Genomic DNA, 20,830 nt, shown 5'->3' on the forward strand with positions numbered 1-20,830 from the left:
CGAGACCCGTAACTTATTTTTCCGTCGTAGCCATATGTGGGCTTGTTTTTTTGGGACAAGGTGTAGTTTTCATTGCTAGTATTTTGGGGTACATGGGACTTATTGATTAACTTATTTTATTTTTTACGGTGGGAATAGGAGAAAAGAAAAAGGAATTTTGCCATCGTTTTTTTTGGACGTTGTTCACCCGGCGGTTTATTTAACGTGTTAACTTTATTGTTTGAGTCGTCACGATCGCGGCGATACCATATAGGTGGGTTTTTTTTACGCTTTTACTACATAAAAGTGATTTTATTTTTACTGTAATCTTTTTTTTCCCACTAGGGGACTTCACCACACGATCTGCTGATCCCTTATAGAATGCTTTGGTATACTTAGTATACCAAAGCATTATTGCCTGCGAGTGCAAGGGCTTATTTACACGAGCGTGTTAAACATCCGTGGGACCGTGTGAGTTCACACAGCCGTTGTTTCAACTGACCGTGTGAAGGGTCCATGCGAAAATAGAACATGTCCGTTCTTTTCGCGCATCACACATCACTCCATAGACTCCACTATGGGGGATGCGTGACATCGCATTCCCGCAGCGCTGAGCATGGATGCACCTCAGCGTGAAAAACTGCAGCGTTCGTGTGAATCAGGCCTAAAGCGGACAGGAAATCTAGAACGCCTCATGCACACGACCGCGTGCGCCGTCCGAGTCCCGTCAGTGATCCAAGGAAAGATAGAACATGTACTATCTTTCCTCAGATCTGAGACGCGGACCATTTTTCACGGACCCGATTCACCCGCTAAAGTGAATGGGTCCATGAAGGCTATCGGATGCTGTTAAAAACGGCCTGAGGGGTGCAACGGTCGTGTGCATGAGCCATTAGGCCATGCCTCTGGCTGAAGGCAGACCTGGGGGCCTTTGTTAGGCCCCCAGCTGCCATGGAAACCCAACGGCGCCACGTGACTTCTTTACGGGGGCGCCGATGCGGTGAGAGGGAGCTCCTTCCCTCTGTCAAGCACATTCGATTTCGCTGTTGATATTGACCGCGGCATCTAATTGGTTAAACTGCCGGAATCGGAGCGCGCTTCGATTCTGGCAGTTGGGGCAGGAGCCAGGCTGTGTCGCTCGTCGTTAAGGGGTTAAAAAAAAAAAAGACAAGAACGTTTTCAAAAGGTGTACTTAACGTTCACGGGAGCCCCTGGGTTTATCATCCCCAATGTTAGATCTGTAGAGGTGCAACTGCTGGTGCCCCTACCGAGCTATACCAGTAATACAGGAAAAAGTCTATGGAAGACACAAACAGCGGTGGTCCCAGCAGTTGGTCCCCTGTAATTCTAAGATTTAGCATCTTCACTGCAGATAGGGAATGCATTTTATTCATGGGAAAGCCTCTAACATAAAAGATTGCCCACAGTCAGATCATGAATAAGCAATACAAAAAAAAATACAGCAGCAATGTACAATTGAAGGAGTTTTCCCATGATAATTTTTTATCACCTATCCACAGGATTGGTAACAAATATCTGACCAGTGGGGGTCTGACCACTGGGATCCCGCCATCGGTCACGAGAACGGGGCTCGGCTTGCCGTTACTGGGAGCCCCTCAGTGATGGAGTGGTAGTATGCTCGGCCACCGCTCCATTCATTTCTATGGGGCTGCCGAAGATAGCGCTCTGCCGAGCATGCAAACTACCGCTCCATTCCTATGGGGCACCTAGGAGGGCAAAGGAATCCCCACCGATCAAATATTTATCACGTATCCTGTGTATAGGTAAGAAATATTGGATTATGAAAAAAACCCTTTAAACACAAAAGAGATATTGAGTAAGGGGACGAAAGACACACATATTGTGCCATTTGTACGTGGTCAATGTATAAAACTATTTACTAATGCATTGAATGGTAATACTCACTACTAGCATTGGTGTGGTTAATAGGCCCCAGGCAAAAAATTCTAGGAAGATGACCACAACAGCATGATATACGCTCGGCCTTCCCATTCCTTGTTGCTGTGTTGAAAAGAAAAAAAAAAAAGAAAAAACAGATGTATTTATATAATAAATGCTGAAACAACATACACGACGCATTGACTGCAAATGAAAAGTAAAAATGGTTTTCCAGATACAGAAGTCTATGGTTTCTCACATAAAAATGTCAGATGAGATTTTTAAAAATCATAAACAAGATATATTCATTGTTACTAATATTCCCAAATGATTTTTTCCAATAATAAAAGCAAATCCAAGTTAAACCTCATATGGGAAATGACGGGAGACACCCAAACAACGGTATGTGAAAATTAGAAGCTTTGATTTACACAAATACAACCTCCGTACAGCTATACACCCTGCTTACAAACAGCACTTGGTGAGATGGTCAAAAATGATAATACGTTTGTGTTCACACTGGACAATACTTTGTTTCTGCCGTGTACACTGGGGCGAGGCAGATAACATAGTAGCTGTAAAGCAGATCTCTGTAGCCGCTATCGCAGGCAACGCCTGTTAAAAAGGTGCAATATTACCCAGACTGACATGCTTTTGCCATTAAAGTAGTTGTCCAGTCATAAGAAATTGATAGCCTATCCTGAGGATAGGCTATCAACAGCTGATCGATGGGGGTCCAATTCTTGGTACCTCCGCCAATCAGCTGTTTTAAAGGAGCCCTGGCATTTATACGAGCACCCATTCATTCCTTATCAGTTTGCACTGTGAATTGCCGACACACTTGTAGCGGTGGATCACAGTAGTATAGTCTTCTCTCATTCACTTGAATGGTTGAAGGCTGTAAAACTGTGAACCGCTGCTACAAGTGTGTCGGCGATTCACAGTACGAGCAGCCACAGAAACGAGGGGGAAGCAGCGCTCATATGTTTGCCGCGGCCCCTTTAAATCTGCTTATAGGCAGGGGCGCCAGTAGTCGGACCCCAACTGATCAGATATTGATGGCCCATGTGGTTTTATGTTAACGCTATGGCACACAACAGCGGAGTACACAAAAAGAAACCATAGTGGAGTTATTTTAATAAATTCGGGCTTTGGAAAAAAAAATTTTTTTAAAAAAATGTAAAAAAAATAATTGGCCAATACCATATACGTACCAAAAAACTTACAACTCCTCGTGCAAAAAAAAAAAACAAGCCCTCAAATAACTCTGTAGCCTTAAACAAAGAAAAGTTATGGCTGATGGAATGCGTGGAGGCAAAAATGAAAAAATTCCCTTGGTCTTTTTAGCCAGTTCTTCTAATATATCTATTATAGTAAATCCTTGTATGCCCCATGAAACCGTGATGTTCGTGCATTTGCGTTTATGTTATTGCTCTACTGTATATGCTGTATAGACTGTCTGGCCAATATATATATATATTCAAAAGTCACATGGCATTCAATGTACACGAGGCCTAGATACGACAAAGATTTTTTTTTTGTTTATTTGATATCGGAGCTGGCGCTAAGCATTAGCAGCCGTGACGTCATTTGTTGCTAAGCAGCAATTGTGATCTACAAAACGGACAGTCTGTGACAGACATGCAAAGCTCTGTCAACACAGCCGATATCCGCACGTCACCCGGGTCCTCGCAATGAAATGTGTTCCAGAGTCACCTTTTTAACGTCACACCAATGAGAAAAGATTTATCAGTTTCACAAAACAAGATCTAAACTACCCGGTTACTGTTTACCGCTAGATGTCCTTATTATTGCAAAAATCTTCCTGTCAAATGATCGAAAGGATTATGCAGAAAACTAATCAAATAAAAAATTAACCCTTAAGACTGGGAGAGGACACATTTTACACTGTTACATGGTGTCCATGAATGACTTGTGTTCATTGGAGATCATCACGTGACCACGTCGTCCATTGGCTTGCCTGCTGCGCTTTCTGGACAACATGTATTCTTTACATACAGCAACAGTATTTCTGAAACGGAGACGCTGGACAGATTGATTTACAGAACGTACAGTATTAAAGGGGTTATCCCATAATCATTATCACTTATGTACAGTATAGGGGATAAAGATCTGATCTGCATGGGTCTGACCGCTGGCACCCCCACCGACGACGAAAACGTGCTCACCTTGCCCTTCCTGGGAGCCCCGTAGGAACTTAGCGTAGTGCGCATGCTCGACAACCGCTCCATTCATTTCTGTAGGGCTGCTTAAGATAGCGCTCGGCAGCCCCTTAGAATTAATGGAGCGGCGGTATAGCATGCGCACTACCACTCCACTCCTATGGGACTCCCAGGAATGGCAAGGTAAGCCCGTTCTCATGATCCATTGGGGTCCCAGCGTTCCGACCCCCACTGTTCAGAAATTTATCCTGTGGATAAGTGATAAATATTGATTATGGGAAAACTCCTTTGAGTTTTGTCTTTTTAACCCCTTGAGTACCCAGCTCATTTTGGCCTTGAGGACCAGACCCATTTTTTCAAATCTGACATGTGTCACTTTATGTGGTAATAACTCCGGATTGCTTTTACCTATCCAAGCGATTCTGAGATTGTTTTCTCGTGACATATTGTACTTTAGGTTAGTGAAAAAATTTGGTCGATAAATTCATTGCTTATTTGTGAAAAACACCAAAATTTAGAGAAAATATGAAGAAATTATGATTTTTCCAATTTTAAATGTATCTGCTTGTAAAACAGATAGTAATACCACACAAAATAGTTACCAATTAACATTTCCCATATGTCTACTTTATGTTTGCATCGTTTTTTGAACATCCTTTTATTTTTCTAGGACGTTACAAGGCTTAGAACTTTAGCAGCAATTTCTCATATTTTTAAGAAAATTTCAAAAAGCTATTTTTTCAGGGACGAGTTCAGTTCTGAAGTGGTATTGAGGGCCTTATATATTAGAAACCCCCATAAAACACCCCATTTTGAAAACTGCACCCCTCAAAGTATCCAAAACAGCATTCAGAAAGTGTTTCAACCCTTTAGGCGTTTTACAGGAATTGAAGGAAAGTAGAGCTGAAATTTTCACATTTCATTTTTTTTTACAAAATTCATATGTAATACATTTTTTTCTATACCACAGAAGGTTTTACCTGAGAAACGCAACTCGATATTTATTGCCCAGATTCTGCCGTTTTTAGAAATATCCCACATGTGGCCCTAGTGCGGTAATGGACTGAAACACCGGCCTCAGAAGCAAAGGAGCACCTAGTGGATTTTGGGGCCTCCTTTTTTCAGAATATATTTTAGGCACCATGTCCGGTTTGAAGAGGTCTTGTGGTGCCAAAACAGTGGAAACCCCCAAAAGTGACCCCCATTTTTGCAACTACACCCCTCAGGGAATTTATCATGGGTATAGTTAGCATTTTGACCCCACAGGTATTTTGCTATATTTTCTGGAGTTAGTCTGTGAAAATGAAAATCTACTTTTTTTCTTGAAAAACATAAAAATTTATAATTTTTGCAAGAAATAAAAGGAGAGAAAGCACCCCAACATTTGTAAAGCAATTTCTCCAGATTACGGAAATACCCCATATGTGGTAATAAACTGCTGTTTGGACCCACAGCAGGGCTCAGAAGGGAAGGACCCCCATTTGGATTTTGGAGCTCTGATTTTACTGGAATGGTTTTCGGTGCCGTGTCACGTTTGCAACGCCCTGGAGGGACCTAAACAGTGGAATCCCCCAAAAAGTGACCCCATTTTAGAAACTATACCCCTCAAGGAATTTTTCTAGTGGTATAGTTAGCATTTTGACCCCACAGGTTTTTTGCTGAATTTATTGGAATTAGTCTGTGAAGATGAAAAGAGACTTTTTTTTGGAAAAAACAGAATTTTCTAATTTTTATAAGGAATAAAGGAGAAAAAGCACCTGAACATTTGTAAAGCAATTTCTCCTGATTACGGTAATACCCCATATGTGATAATAAACTGCTGTTTGGACCCACGGCAGGGCTCAGAAGGGACGGAGCACCATTTGAATTCTGCAGCTCAGATTTTGCTGAATTGGTTTCTGGGGGCCATGTCGCATTTGCAGAGTCCCTGAAGTACCAGTACAGTAGAAATTCCCCAGATGTGATCCCAATTTGAGCCCTCAGGTGGTTTACAGATTTTATTAGAATTGGTCCGTGAAAACGAAAAATAATTTTTCTCCAATAACCTGTAGATTTAGCTCAGAATTTTTCATTTTCACAAGGAATACAGGAGAAAAGACACCCCAAAATGTGTTACACAATTTCTCCTGAGTACGGAAATACCCCATATGTGGTTGTAAACGGCTATTTGGACATACGGCAAGGGTCTAAACAGAAAAAGTGCAATTTCGTTTTTGGAGTGGAGATTTTACAAAATTTGTTTTTGACGCCGTGTTTCATTGCGCTGAGGTACCAGTACAGTGAAAACTCCCGAGAAGTGACCCCATTTAGGAAACTACACCTCTCAAGGAATTCATCTAGAAGTGTAATGAGCATTTTGACCCCCAAAGGTTTTGCAGAAATTAGTGCACAGTGGATGTTGCAGATTAAAAATTGACATTTTCCACAGATATGCTATTTCAGTGCCGAATGTGTTGGGCCCAGCTTGTACCACTGGAGACACGCCCCATAAATTGTTAAGCGGTTCTCCAGAGTACGGTAATACCCCATATGTGGTCATAAACGGCTGTTTGGGCACATTGCCAGGCCCAGAAGTAGCGCCATTTGGCTTTTGGAGCGCAGATTTTGCTTGGTAGTAGTTTTGTTTAGTGTTTTACTGGTGTTTCAGTTTATAATGTGGGGGCATATGTAAGCTGGGCGGAGTACATCAGGGTATATGTAAGCTGGGCGGAGTACATCAGAGTATATGTAAGCTGGGCGGAGTACATCAGGGTATATGTAAGCTGGGCGGAGTACATCAGGGTATATGTAAACTGTGCGGAGTACATCAGGGTATATGTAAGCTATGTGGAGTACATCAGGGTATATGTAAGCTGGGCGGAGTACATCAGGGCATATGTAAGCTGGGCGGAGTACATCAGGGTATATGTAAACTATGTGGAGTACATCAGGGTATATGTAAGCTGGGCGGAGTACATCAGGGTATATGTAAGCTGGGCGGAGTACATCAGGGTATATATAAGCTATGTGGAGTACATCAGGGTATATGTAAGCTGGGCGGAGTACATCAGGGTATATGTAAACTGGGCGGAGTACATCAGGGTATATGTAAACTGTGCGGAGTACATCAGGGTATATGTAAGCTGTGCGGAGTACATCAGGGTATATGTAAGCTGGGCGGAGTACATCAGGGTATATGTAAGCTGGGCGGAGTGCAACAGGTCATAATAGGATGATGTAATAATGGGGAGAATGAATAATAAAATTAATTATCCCTGGATAGTGACGTACGATTTGAACCAATCCTTCATGCACAGGCCGGATTATTGGGTGCAGGAGTCGCACTTCTAAAGGGTGTCTGTGGTATTGTACAAAATATCTGCACTCCAGTATTGCCTAATCTTTGACTCCTTCACTAGCCCCATATGTAGCACAGACCCCAAAATGTCATAGTTTCCGCTGCATTTACAGGGTCTACCAGTGGGGGCTGCAAATGATGACGTGGGGTTTTAGGTGAAGAACTGCACATATAAATTAGTCTGGGCCGTCGTTTTGCATTATTGCGTTCCAAGAGTCCGAACTTTTTATTTTTCCGTTGACGAGCTGTGTGAGTGCTTGATTTTCATGGGACGAGCTGTCGTTTTTATTAGTATCATTTTGGGGTACATGTGATAATGTGATCAGTTTTTATTCCATTTTTTGTGAGGTGAGGAGACCAAATACCAGAAATTCTTTCACTATTTTTTTTATAATTTTTTAACGGCGTTCTCTGTGCAGTATAAACAAAATGTTTACTTTATTCTGAGGTTTGATACGATTATGGCAATACCAAATTTATATAGCTTTTATATGTTTTACAACTTTTACAAAATAAAAACACTTTTTTCTAAGTAAAATGTTTTAGTGTCACCATGTCCTGAGAGCCATAACTTTTTTATTTTTTTGTCGACGGAGCTTTGTGAGGGCTTGTTTTTTTGCGTGACACACTGTAGTTTTTATTGGTACCATGTTTGGCTACGCGCGACTTTTTGATCACTTTTTATTCCATTTTTTGGAAACAACGTGACCAAAAAAGGAAATTCTGCCATTGTTTTTTATGGTATTTTTTTTACGGTGTTCACCGTGCGGGATAAATAATATGATATTTTTTTAGGTCAGGCCAATACGAACGCGGCGATACCTATTATGTCTAGTTTTTGTCTTTTTTTTTCATTTTTTTTCTAATTATAAAGGGCTTGATCAGGAAAACAAGGTGATTATTGTTTTTATTACGTAAAACTTTTATTTATTTATCGAAAACTTTTTATTTACTTTATTTCACTTTTTATTTTACACTTACTAGGAGACTGGAAGATCTGATCTTCTGATCCCCTGTACAATACACTGCACTACTTCTGTATGTACTGATGTAGTGAAGTGTATTGTAACTGTCACTTTACAACTGACAGTTGAGCCTATTACGTCCTGCCTTGGGCAGGACCTAATAGGCTCCCGTACCTGGCAACCAGGAAGCCGTTGCTAGGCTTCCTGATTGCCATTGCAACCATCAGAACCCCGCGATTTTTCGCGGGGGGGGGGGGGCAATGGGGTGCAGAGGGAGCCCCCTCCCTCTGTATCAATCACTTAAATGCCGCTGTCGCTATTGACAGCGACATTTAAGGGGTTAAACTACAGCGATTGGAGAGGACAGTGATCGCTGTAGTTGCAGTGGGATGTCGGCTGTATATTACAGCCGACATCCGATGAAGGTGGAGCGAGCACAGCTCCTGTGCCCGCTTCATCCTCTGGGCGTTACTATACGCCCATTTTCGGGAAGGGGTTAATAAAAATAGTGGTTTTTTTTTTTACACCGCTTTCTCTGATCTTCTCACAGATCTCACAGAAATGAGGAGATCAGCGAAAGTGACAGGAGCTTTCTCCTGCAGACGACGTCACAGACGGCTGTGATTGGTCAGTCTTCAGAGACTGACCAATCACAGCAATCGCCGGCATTGGGGACTGCTAATTGGTCCCCAGGTCGGTAGCAGAGATGGTTAGCTGTCAATGACAGCTGCCGCCGCTGTTATATCACTATTTGATTTCACAGTGACAGTTTATTCCTTCTCCGCAATAGTACGGCGAAGGTACGCTGCAATAAGCGGCCAGCGACGTACTATTGCGGCGAAGGTACGCAAGGGGTTAATTACAAGTTGTTAAAAAAAAATAAAAATGAAAAAGACGTTATCCCAGGAAAACCTTTTAATGTATGAGCTGGATTATACAGCCGCTGCAGCACAATACGCACATCATGAGCTTTGCAGCCTGTGTGCCATTACAGTCGTACAGCTAAGGGGATTACAGCAGGAAACCAGGTTTCCCGGAATGGCTGGGGGACGTTTTTTAGATCAACATCTCCCTGAGAAATATGCAATAGATGGTGATAGATGTAACAAAGCACGTACTGTAGTAAAATAGCATCCCATGGGAAAGGTGGAATCACACGTGGCGTCATTTTACACCACAGATCTGACTACAATGAATCTTCTGAAACATCTGCCACAAAGTTTGCACGTTTTACACGCGTATGTTTATGCGGCTTTGGATGCGTGGAACTGCTGCAGATTTCACCCTTTGCATTGCAAGATTGCAGAAATGTAAATCTATCCATTTACTTTATTAGAAAGTATTTAACCGTTCTACTGCCGTAACTTTGGGTGCTGTATTGGCTCAGGTGGCTTTTCCCAAAAGTTTTATTTATTATTAAGGCCTCATGCACACGACCGTAGTGTTTTTCTGGTCCGCAAATTCCAGGACCGGGTTCAGTGAAACGTCCTCCACAGTTCATCCGCATGTAATCCGCAGTTCATCCGTATGTAATCCGCAAAATGCGGATTAAAAAAGCCTAGGTAAAACAGGATGACGACAGAACTCATTCCCGGTCGTCGCCTAGCAACACTTCCGCAAATCCGCAAACTGCGGTTGACACACGGAGGTGTACCCACATTTTCCACGGGCCCATTGACTTCTATGGGCATGTCCGCATCGAATTTGCGAGCCGTAAGAAGACATGTCCTGAGTTTCTGCGGCACGGATTTGCGGACATGCGGAGACCCGTGAAAACACGGATAGTGTGTATGGGACCATAGAAATGAATGGGTCCGCAATTCTCCCGTGGATTTTCGGGGGAATTGCGGACGCAAAAACACGTTCGTGTGCATGGGGCCTTACTATTATTTTCAATGATGACGTACCTGTGTGAGGTCTCGATTTTTGCATTTCATTTATATGAACCTTTATTACGAAGGAGAATCAGCAGAAAAAAGCAATTCTGCAATTGTATTTCTTTTTTAAACACTGCAAACAGAAAATCATAAATAACGTGGGCTGTTCAGACATGTGTTGGATGCTCCGTTATGGGCCCCATGGACTTTAATGTGCGGCATTGTCCGCAAAAATGGACCAAAATAGGACATGCAGTGAGTTGCATACAACGGACACAAGCTGCGTGAAAACTCACGGACGTATGAACGCCAATTTAATCCGAATAGCCCCATTGAGGTCCGACAAACAGAACACAGATGTGAAATACGTTAATCTGAATAAGCCCTTACGGTTATGAGGATGCATGTTACTTAACCCCTTAAGGACGTGGACTAGTTGACATGTTCAGGACGCAGCATCATTTTTCAAATCTGACGTGTCACTTTATGTGGTAATAACTTTGGAATGCTTTCACCTATCCAAGCGATTCCGAGTAGGGATGTCACGATACCAGAAATTGGATTTCGATACCGATACTTCGTGTAGTATTGTGATACTCGATACCAAAACTATACTTTGCCAACAGTAATAAAATAAAAAGAAGTCCTTCCATTTTCTGATGTGAGGCACGTGGTGTGATGAATTTTGAACCTTCATGTGCCTCACATTAACAGTAATTAACCCCATCATGTTTCTCACAGTCATAATGGACAACATTGGGTTAATGTGTGAGGTACATGATGGGGTTAATTACTATTAATGTGAGGCACGTGAAGGTTCAAAATTCATAATACCTCGTGCCTCACATTAAGTGTAAGAAAGCAGTTTTTATTAACAGCGTAAACCTAAATGATGCTATAAATTTGTTATTACGGTCGCGACGATACCGAATGTGTATATTTTATGTATTGAGGCTTTCATTTTAATGTTTATTGTAAAAAATGTGTGTATTTTTTTTAAATTTAACATTACTTTATTTTTTTACTTTCAAACTTTAATGTACTGACATATATCTATATACAGATCGTATAGTATGCCCTAACAGGAAATATGGTCAGACAGCCCTGAGGTCCTTCAATGGACCCTGGGCTGTCTACCCATATATGGCATGTCCTTCGATCGCTTCACAGGGATTCCCTGTGACGTGATCCAAAGGCCACCCCTCCCCCATCTCATTTACCTCTCGAAAGCTGCGGTCAGTTTTGATTACAGCATTCAAGGGTATAGCGGCGGCAATCAGAGGTTTCTCTGATCTCTGCCGTCAGAGCGGGGCTGAGGCTGAGCCATTGCCCCGCTCCGGACAATAAGTGCGCGCGTGGTCAGCATGAAGAAATGCGGCCGGCGCTGCACTAATGAGCGGTAGCGCTGACACTGAAGATAGAACATGGGGGTGTTTTGCAGTGCGCCCGCCATGTTCTGTCTTCAGTGCCGGCGCTCATTAGTGCAGCGCTGGTCGTATTACCTCATGTTGACCACACGCACACGTCTGGAGCGGGGCAATGGCTGTATTACAGAACCGCAGCCCCGCCCTAACATTCATGTGTTACTATACTTGGCTGTGCGGCCGCACAGCTTCGTATCGAAATATATAAACGGTATCGAACCGTTTGATGGTGCACGATATCAAAGTTTCGATGCATCGTGCAACCCTAATTCAGAGACTGTTTTCTCATGACATATCATACTTTGAGTTAGTAATCAAATTTGGTCGAAACATTCAGTATTTATTTGCGAAAAACTCCAACATTGAGAAAATTTGAATTTTTTTACATTTAAAAGTATCTGCTTCTAAGACAGATCGTTATACCACACAAAATAGTAACTGGTTTACATTTCCCATATGTCTACTTTATGTTGGCATCGCTTTTTGAACACTTATTTTTCTAGGACATTACAAGGCTTAGAATTTTAGCAGAAATTTCTCACATTTTCAAGAAACAGTCAAAAGCCTTATTTTTAGGGATTAGTTCAGTTCTGAAGGGGCATTGAGGGCCCTATATATTAGAAGCTCCCTATAAAAAAAAAATAATAATAAATCACCAAAAAAACCTGCCCCCTTAAAGTATTCAATACAGCATTTAGAGCGTTTCTTAACCCTTCAGGCATTTCACAGATATTGAAGAAAAGTGGAGGTGAAATTTAATCCCGTTTTTCTGTAACACAGAAGGTTTTACCAGAGAAACGCAACTCAATATTTATTGCCTAGATTCTGCAGTTTGTTTTTAGAAACATCCCACTTGTGGCCCTAGTGTGCTAATGGACTGAAACACAGGCCTCAGAAGTAAAGGAGCACCTAGTGGATTTTGGTGTCTCCTTTTTATTAGAATATATTTTATAGACACCATGTCTGGCTTGAAGAGGTCTTGAGGCCAAAACAGTGGAAACACCCCCAAAAAGACCATTTGGCAAGCTACACCCCTCAAGGAATTTATAGGTGGTGTATATTGAGCATTTTGACCCCACACGGTTTTGCTTAATTTAAACGGAATGAGGCCGTGAAAATAAACATCTATTTTTTCCAATAAAAACGTAGAAAATTTACATTTTTACAAGGCATGAAGGAGAAAAAACACCATTGCGTTTGAAAAGCAATTTTTCTGATTACGCCAATACCCCATTTGTGGTAATAACCTGCTGCTTTGGCACACGGCAGTGCTCAGAATGGAAGGAGCAACATTTGGCTTTTGGAGCTCAAGTTTTGCTGCAATGTTTTTCGGGTGCCATGTCGCATTTGCAAAGCCCCATATGGACCAAAACAGTGGAAAACCCCCAAAAGTGACCCCATTTGGGAAACTACACCCCTCAAGGAATTTTTCAAGGGACATAGTGAGCATTTTGACCCTACAGTTTTTTTTGTAGACTTTAGTGGAATTAGGCCGTGAAAATGAAAATCTACTTTTTTTTTTTATAAAAGAGTAGTTTTAGCTCAGATTTCTCCATTTTCACAATAAAGGAGAAAAAGCACCCCAACATATGTAAAGCGAACTCTCCTGAGCACTGGCAATACCAGATATGTGGTGATAAACTGCTGTTTGGACACACGGCAGAGCTCAAAAGGGAAGGAGCATCATTTGGCTTTTGGAGCTCAAATTTTGCAGGAATGGTTTAGACGCACTGCCAACATGATAATGTATGGGGACGAGCGATCAGAGTAACGACCGCTCGTCCCCATCCATAGCTCCATGTGACAGGAGCAGACGAGTACCGATCAACGAGCTGTCTCGTTGATCGGCGCTGACTGCACCTGGCAAAATCGGCTGATGTAATAGGGACTTTAGGCCATGAAATTGAAAAGCTACATTGTTTTCTTCATTATTTTTTGCGGTGTTCACCGTGCGGGAAAAACAACATTGTAGTTTTATAGTTTGGGTAAATTCTAACGCGGCAATAACAAATGTGTACTTTTTTTTATATAATAAAAAAACATAGGAAAAAAGCAGTTTTTGTTTTTTAAACTTATAACTTACTTTTACACTTTTGTACAACATTTTTATTAACTTTTTTTTTGTCCCACTAGGGGACTTGAATGCCTGCACCTCTCATCTTTGTTCTAATGCATCGCACTACCCACGTAGTGCAATGTATTAGAGCGGTCAGTCATTCACGGACAGCAAGCCTACTAGGCCACGTTCAGACGTGGCAGAATTTTCAGCCGAGAATGTTGCTGCAGATTCTTTGCAAATTTGCAGCAACATTTTCATATTTGACAGGTAATTCAGACGTTGCAGATATCACAGCGGACTTGCCACAGATTTCAGCCTTTGCAATGAAAACGCTGAAATCCGCAGTGAAATTCCGCTGCTCCCCCGGCAACACAATGAGCATGCTGCGGAGGGAAAATTCTGCACCGCAGACTAAATTCCGCAACGTCTAAACTAAGTTTCCTAAAAATGTATAGAAACAAAATGTAAAAAACGGCTGCTGCAGAACTCCACTGCAGAATTCCACTGCGGACTGTCCGCAGCGGAATTCAACACCAATTCCGCCACGTCTGAATGTGCTCTTAGGCCCCGCTTCCAGGTGGGGCCTAATGGTTTTCTGTAGATTGCAGACCAGGAGGCCATTGTTAGGCCTCTGGTTGCCACAGCAACCATTGGCACCCCCGTGATTGTATCACGGCGATGCCGATTGTTTACAACAACTAAGATGGCGCAATCTCTTTTGATGGCGGCCTCTAATTGCTTAATTGTAGAGATCGGAGTTAGCTCTGTTCCCTGCCGTTACACCGTGTCCTGCGGCAACCAGATCGGACACGCTGTGTGATTTTTACGCAGCGTATCCGTCCTGTTGGAACCTGGCCTTAATGTACCATATAAAGTACTGGGAAGCTTTGAAAACCTATTTTGTAAGGTGGAATAGCAAAAAAAAAAACAATACATCCATTTCCCAATTGTTTTTTGTGTTTAGTTTATACGCCATTCACCCTGCGGTAAAAATTACATGTTAACGATATTCTGTGGGTCATCAACGCGAGTATTGCGATACCTAATTTCTATAGTTATTTTATGTTTTACTACTACAACAGAATAGAAAAATTTTGTAAAAAAATAGCTGTGTGTCGCAATATTCCGAGCCATTTTTTTTTCCGTTGATTGCTTGTTTTATTGTGGGCCTGGCTGGAGTTTCTATTGATACAATTTTTTATTGCATATGACTTATTGATTACTTTTTATTCCATTTTTTGTGGGAGACGAGACAATTAGAAAAAAAAAACAAAAACGATTTGTCTTTGTTTTTTACTGCGTACGGGTTATATAATGTTATATTGTAATAGTTCAGACTTTTACAGTCCTGGCAGGGCTTAATAGGAGCACAAAACTGGCAGACCTGGGGGCCTTCATGACATGACAACCATCGGCACCCTGAAAGAGGGCCGATGGTCACTATTGACAGCGGCATCTAAGGTATTAAACAGCTGGGATTGTAGTAATCTGCATTCCCAGCAGTTAGAGCAGGGTGTCAGCTGTAATATACAGCTGACACAGGCAGTGTATGGAGCGGGCTTAGGCCGTAAACTTGATCCATACAAACACCATTGTGAGTCTCATTGGGGACAAGAACTGATGTGAGGTATTACAATCTTTGTACAACGCTGTGGAATAAATTGACGTTATACAAAACAGGTAAATTTAAAGAAAGATTAGAAATGAAAAGAGAGTATTACTTTCTCCTGCAATATTTCCACAAGTGTAGAGAACAAATATGTTACCAGAGAAGTCTCATGATGTGGAGAATAATAGATTCCTAAATAAGTCGATTCCTGTGGGACAATGGAACTACAATAGAGAATGTATTTCCTCCGACACAAACACTCCACCCTTCCTCTATATTCCTATCCCTCCACCCTGGTTTGCTACTATGAATAATACACGCCTTCCCTCATTTCACTGAATGCCAAGAGATTCTAGTTACCAATTACGAATGTCTATGCGTTGGCACAAAGAAGACCGGACAAGTGACTGATCTTCCCTAGTTTGATCTTTTAGGTCACTGCTAACTTCACAATTTGCGCTGTCATTAGATCACAGCATCTGTTGTCCTGACAGTTGTTAAATCTCACATATAGAACATAGTACTTGAGGTAATGAAGATGGAAGAAGGCCCCTATTTACATATCCACATCCTTATAATTCGACTATGAAACCGCAAAGGGATGAGCCTGAATATCAGCACCAAATAGTGTTTATTTCGGTGCCGAAAACAGCCAACGGGATGAGAAAAAAAAAAAAAATAAGGAGGAAGAGGGAGGAGGACTACTCACCTCCCCTGGCGCTCTTGTAGTAACTCCCCGGCTGGTCTCTGTACAGCCAGCCCCCGGTGATTAATTTGTCAGACGTGACTGCGGCAGCCTGTCATTGGCCACCTGTGCAGAGACCCGGAGAGGGGGGGGGGGGGCTGGGAGACGAGACACGCTGCTTTGGGACAGCCAGGAGCAGAGTCTTTTTTTTTTTTTTTTTTTTTATATCTGCATTGATTCTGCAACACGAATTGACACGCTGTGGATTTAAAATATGCACCGCAGGTCAATTTACGCCCGTATTCTGAGCAGATTTCATTTCCGCAGTGTGAGATTTGTTTGAATCTCATTCACTTTGCTGGTACTGTAAACGCTGCAGGTTTTCCTCACGGAAAAATTTTCACAGCAAATTTTCAGTGTATGACCCGTGCCAGAAGGCCACGTACACGTTTTTGTACTCACGTCCCAAGGCCCAATTCACACGAGCGTATTTCACATCCGCATTACGCACGTTAAAACAACGGATGTCACACGGACCTATGCAATTCAATGGGGCCATTCAAACTTACTGCCTGTCCTATACTTGAATGCAATGAATGCGTGAAAATCACGGACAACACACAGACGCACATCCGTGTGACATGCGTAATTCACACAACAGTTGCTAAAGAAATGAGGGGAAAAAAAACCTCCTTCAGTTTATTTTACGGACACATTCGTGTGAATAAGGCCTAAGGATAGAATTGAAAGCGCTAACAAATCAAGGGAACTCGCCATTTATCACTTTTCTGTGATGCATGGGCACAGTGGCTACGAGTAGTGGCAAGGAAAATATGCAGCGTTTCAGCCCTGTGTGAACATACCTTAAGGGCATGAAAGTTTCCGTTTGGGGTGGCTTTCAGATTTTAGTGTGTCATAAGAGGTTTTGTTTTTAAAAATAAAAAATAGTGGTCTCTAGTATGTATTGTAATTTCTTCCATGCAATTTGATGCAAGCTATGGTTTGACATGGATTATTTACTCTATCCAATTACCGTAGATCGAGATGCAGCGTTATAAAAAAATAGATCGTAAAAAGGCATAAATTCTGACCTGTTTTTAATAGCTAAATAAATCTGCATGAAATGATACGCTGGCAATATTATAAAGAAGCGACAATGCCTGAATGCAGTTACATGGATAGCCAATGTTAGGAAGAATTTGAGAAATGTCACATGACCACGAAATCCTTTACTGCGTTCAAAGATGAATGAAATATCCTCATGGTCTTTTGCTAAGGCCAACAAGACATTCAATGGATTATGCATAGGCAAAGTTAAATAAAAAATACTGTAACAGTAAACCGGGCCAATTTATGGGGAATTATCGGACAGCCCCATGTACACGTTACAGAAATTTCTGCACCTGAAAATCAGTTTAATTAAATCAGGGTTTTTGGGGTGGTTTCTGCAGCGAGCACAAAATCTGCAGCGTGTGGGCCCTAGGGCTTGTCCACACGTCCAATACGCAGCAGAATACAGTAGCAGCAAAGTGGCCGATATTTAACAAATCCAAATGCTGTGTAAAATTTCCGAGCAGAAATTCACCTGCACCACCTCCGAGCACTGTGAAAAACGCCACAAAATACGCACCATTTTCTGCTGTCAAAGGCGCAAAAGTCTGTTACTTTCAACGGAATTGCGGCAGAAATTTTCTGCCGCAATTCCATTACGTGTGGATAAGCCCTTACCCTCCAGAGACTAAGAATGATCTTGTGTATGGTCAGGTAAAATCTGGACCAATGTTAAGTAGCCAACGTGCCTCCACAATCATTAAAACGGACAACCAATCTTTTTGTTATTATTTCTAATGATCTGGTGACAACATCTTAAAACATTCTACTTATTTATCTAATAATTCTTCCTTATGGAAGCTGAACTCAAACTTTACTATGGGCAACAATGCCACATTTCCTAGGGTTTTCATATATGAGGCCAAGGTGTATTTCAATCTTGAATTTGAGCCAATAGGGGTCAGCTTAATAGACAAAAAAATGGTTGACCAGTATTCTGCTGAATGGACTTATGCACTTATAATGTGGTGACAGAGCCTCTTTAAGTGCCCGATCTCCTATATAAGGAGATCGGCGCTGTAATGTAGGTGACAGTAATGCTTTTTAATTTAGAAAAACAATTTTAAACCACTATGAGCGATTTTTAGCTTTATGCTAATGAGATTCTTAATGGCCAAGTGGGCGTGTTTTACTTTAGACCAAGTGGGCGTTGTACAGAGGAGTGTATGACGCTGACCAATCAGCGTCATGCACTTCTCTCCATTCATTTACCCTGCACTAGCGATATAGTTATATCGCTATCTGCAGCCTCATACACACACTATAACGTTACTGCAGTGTCCTGACAATTAATATACATTACCTCCAGCCAGGACGTGATGTGTATTCAGAATCCTGACATGTCTGTAGTGTCTGAGATTCAAGCAAGGCAAGCGTAATCTCGCGAGATTACGATGTAACTTGTCATTTCAAGCGAGATTACGCTGGCCTTGCTGGAATCTCACAGAGACGCTACAGACATGTCAGGATTCTGAATAAACATGACGTCCAGGCTGGTAGTGATGTATATTCATTATCAGGACACTGCAGTAATGTTGGGGCTTGTGTATGTGGCTGCACATAGCGATATAACTATATCGCTAGTGCACTGTAAATGAATGGAGAGAAGTGTATGACGCTGATTGGTCAGCGTCATACACTCCTCTGTACAACGCCCACTTGGTCTAAAGTAAAAACACGCCCACTTGGGCATTAAGAAACTAATTAGAATAAAGCTAAAAATCGCTCATAAAGTGGTAAAAATAGATCGTTTTTTTAAATAAAAAGCATTACTGTCACCTACATTATAGCGCCGATCTTCTTATATAGGAGATAGGGCACTTATAATGTGGTGACAGAGTCTCTTTAAATAAAGAAGATTCAGTACGTATGTGGGACTGAGCTGCAATACCAGGCCCAGCCCAAGAGAGAAAGAAAAAAAAAAAAAAGCTTTTTTTTTTTCTCATTTCAGACAACCCCTTCAAGGAATTGCCGTTAATAATATTATCTAAGTGTAACTTTAAAGAAACTACATGCTAAAGAGCAGGAATTTCCATAGACAGGAGTTCTGCTTCAGCAGCTTATTTTAGGAGCATAGGCCAACTGGCTATGGACTGCCTTGTACCCACTTTCTCCCTGATGAAACAAACTTAGTGGCGTGCACAAGTAGGGGGCACTCCTGCAAGCTTTTGAGAGCTGTGATCCCCTATAGTGCCAGGGGCAAACGCAGGATTTTTTTTTAATTTAAGTTTCCAAATGCATATTTTTTTAAACCAAGTTATTTTCGCCAAGCTTCCGCTACCCTCCGGTTTTTACGCTACCAGTATTTGTCTGCACGTTTTCACCAGCCTAACTCTTTATATTAGAAGCGCTAATATAAAGAGCTAGGCTAGTGTATATTCGATGTCCACTACGCGTAGCGTGAAAAAAAAGCAGAGACAGTGTGCCTCCTGCAGATCGCGCGCCACTGTGCCCCCTGAAGCTCGTGTCACTGTGCCCCCTGAAGCTCGTGTCACTGTGCCCACGAATCACATAAAAGTGCTGAATGGTGAGGCAGGGAATTGAGGGCTCCCTTGATTTGTTAGCATTTTCAATTCTGTCCTTAGGACGTGGATACAATGGAGTACAAAAACGTGTAAATGCATTCTTACACGTGTGTGTGTGTGTGTGTGTGTGTGTGTGTGTGTGTGTGTGTGTGTGTCATTTTAAATCTTACATTTTACCACATTCATAGATCAATAATCGGAGGTAACCTATACCATAAATCTATATAGTTCTATTTGGTCATGTTGGAATTTCACCATACAGAATAGACGCATTAGCCAAGCTTAGGCTTAACCTGTGCTTATGAAGGGAGTTCTATTTTTGTGTTAGGATTAGGTAACAATTAGTTTATGTTCCTGCATGGGTCCTAGCTCACATAACAATAAAAAGAAGATTCATATTTCATGAATTATATTCTAAAACAATGCAATTTCAAATCCAACATGCATGTAGAAAAAAGCATATTGGAGAGCCAGGTGACAAATGTGTCAGTTCAGGGTCGGTGTTGGCACAGCACTAACAAGCTTCCCGCTGGTTTATGAAGAATGGAAAAAGGGTGACCTGGATTCCAAAATAGCAGCAATGCCCCCCCCCCCCCCGTGCCAAGAAGCCTATAAAACAACTCATAGTGATCCTTTCCTGTGCGAATAGACTATAAAAGCCAGAAAACACTACAGCTACAGGACCACTTGTGTGATAACAACGGCTGTATGAGGAGATTTTCACGTAAATGAGTAAATGGGGGATTCAGATTACAGATTCTCAGAGTGAAGGGATATGGTGCTCTGAGGAATCTTACAGCCGCTTCATTTCTAGCCATCGGTGGGGGTCACAGGACCTCTCCCATGATATTTCCTGACGCGTCTAAGTGACATGTCAGAAGATGTTTAAAGGTAAACCTTTCCTTTTCAGCCCAGCAGGACGACTGCTAGATGGGAGTTGTGCTTCTTTTGAAGTTGCAATGTATTTGCATCCATCGGGACTCCTTTTGTAACTGCAACACTTAAAGAGTCTCTGTCACCACATTATAAGTAGCCTATATTATACATGATGTGATCGGCGCTGCAATGTAGATTACAGCAGTGTTTTTTATTTAGAAAAACGATCATTTGTTACGGAGTTATGACCTATATTAGCTTTATGCTAATAAGTTTCTTAATGCCCAACTGGGCGTGTTTTT

General features: G+C 41.8%; 1 protein-coding gene across 2 annotated transcripts in view; it reads right to left on the reverse strand.

Moving 5' to 3' along the window:
• Positions 1-20,830, reverse strand: part of LOC142653383 (hippocampus abundant transcript 1 protein-like) — a 72,949-nt gene that overhangs the window by 46,041 nt on the left and 6,078 nt on the right. For both annotated transcript variants that reach the window (XM_075828838.1, XM_075828839.1), the window contains exon 2: positions 1,906-2,001. In XM_075828838.1, coding sequence (XP_075684953.1) covers positions 1,906-2,001 — 96 coding nt within the window. The remainder of the gene's footprint in view (positions 1-1,905; positions 2,002-20,830) is intronic.

Source organism: Rhinoderma darwinii, chromosome 1 (genome assembly GCF_050947455.1).
Source record: "Rhinoderma darwinii isolate aRhiDar2 chromosome 1, aRhiDar2.hap1, whole genome shotgun sequence".
NCBI classification, from domain to species: Eukaryota; Metazoa; Chordata; class Amphibia; order Anura; family Rhinodermatidae; genus Rhinoderma; species Rhinoderma darwinii.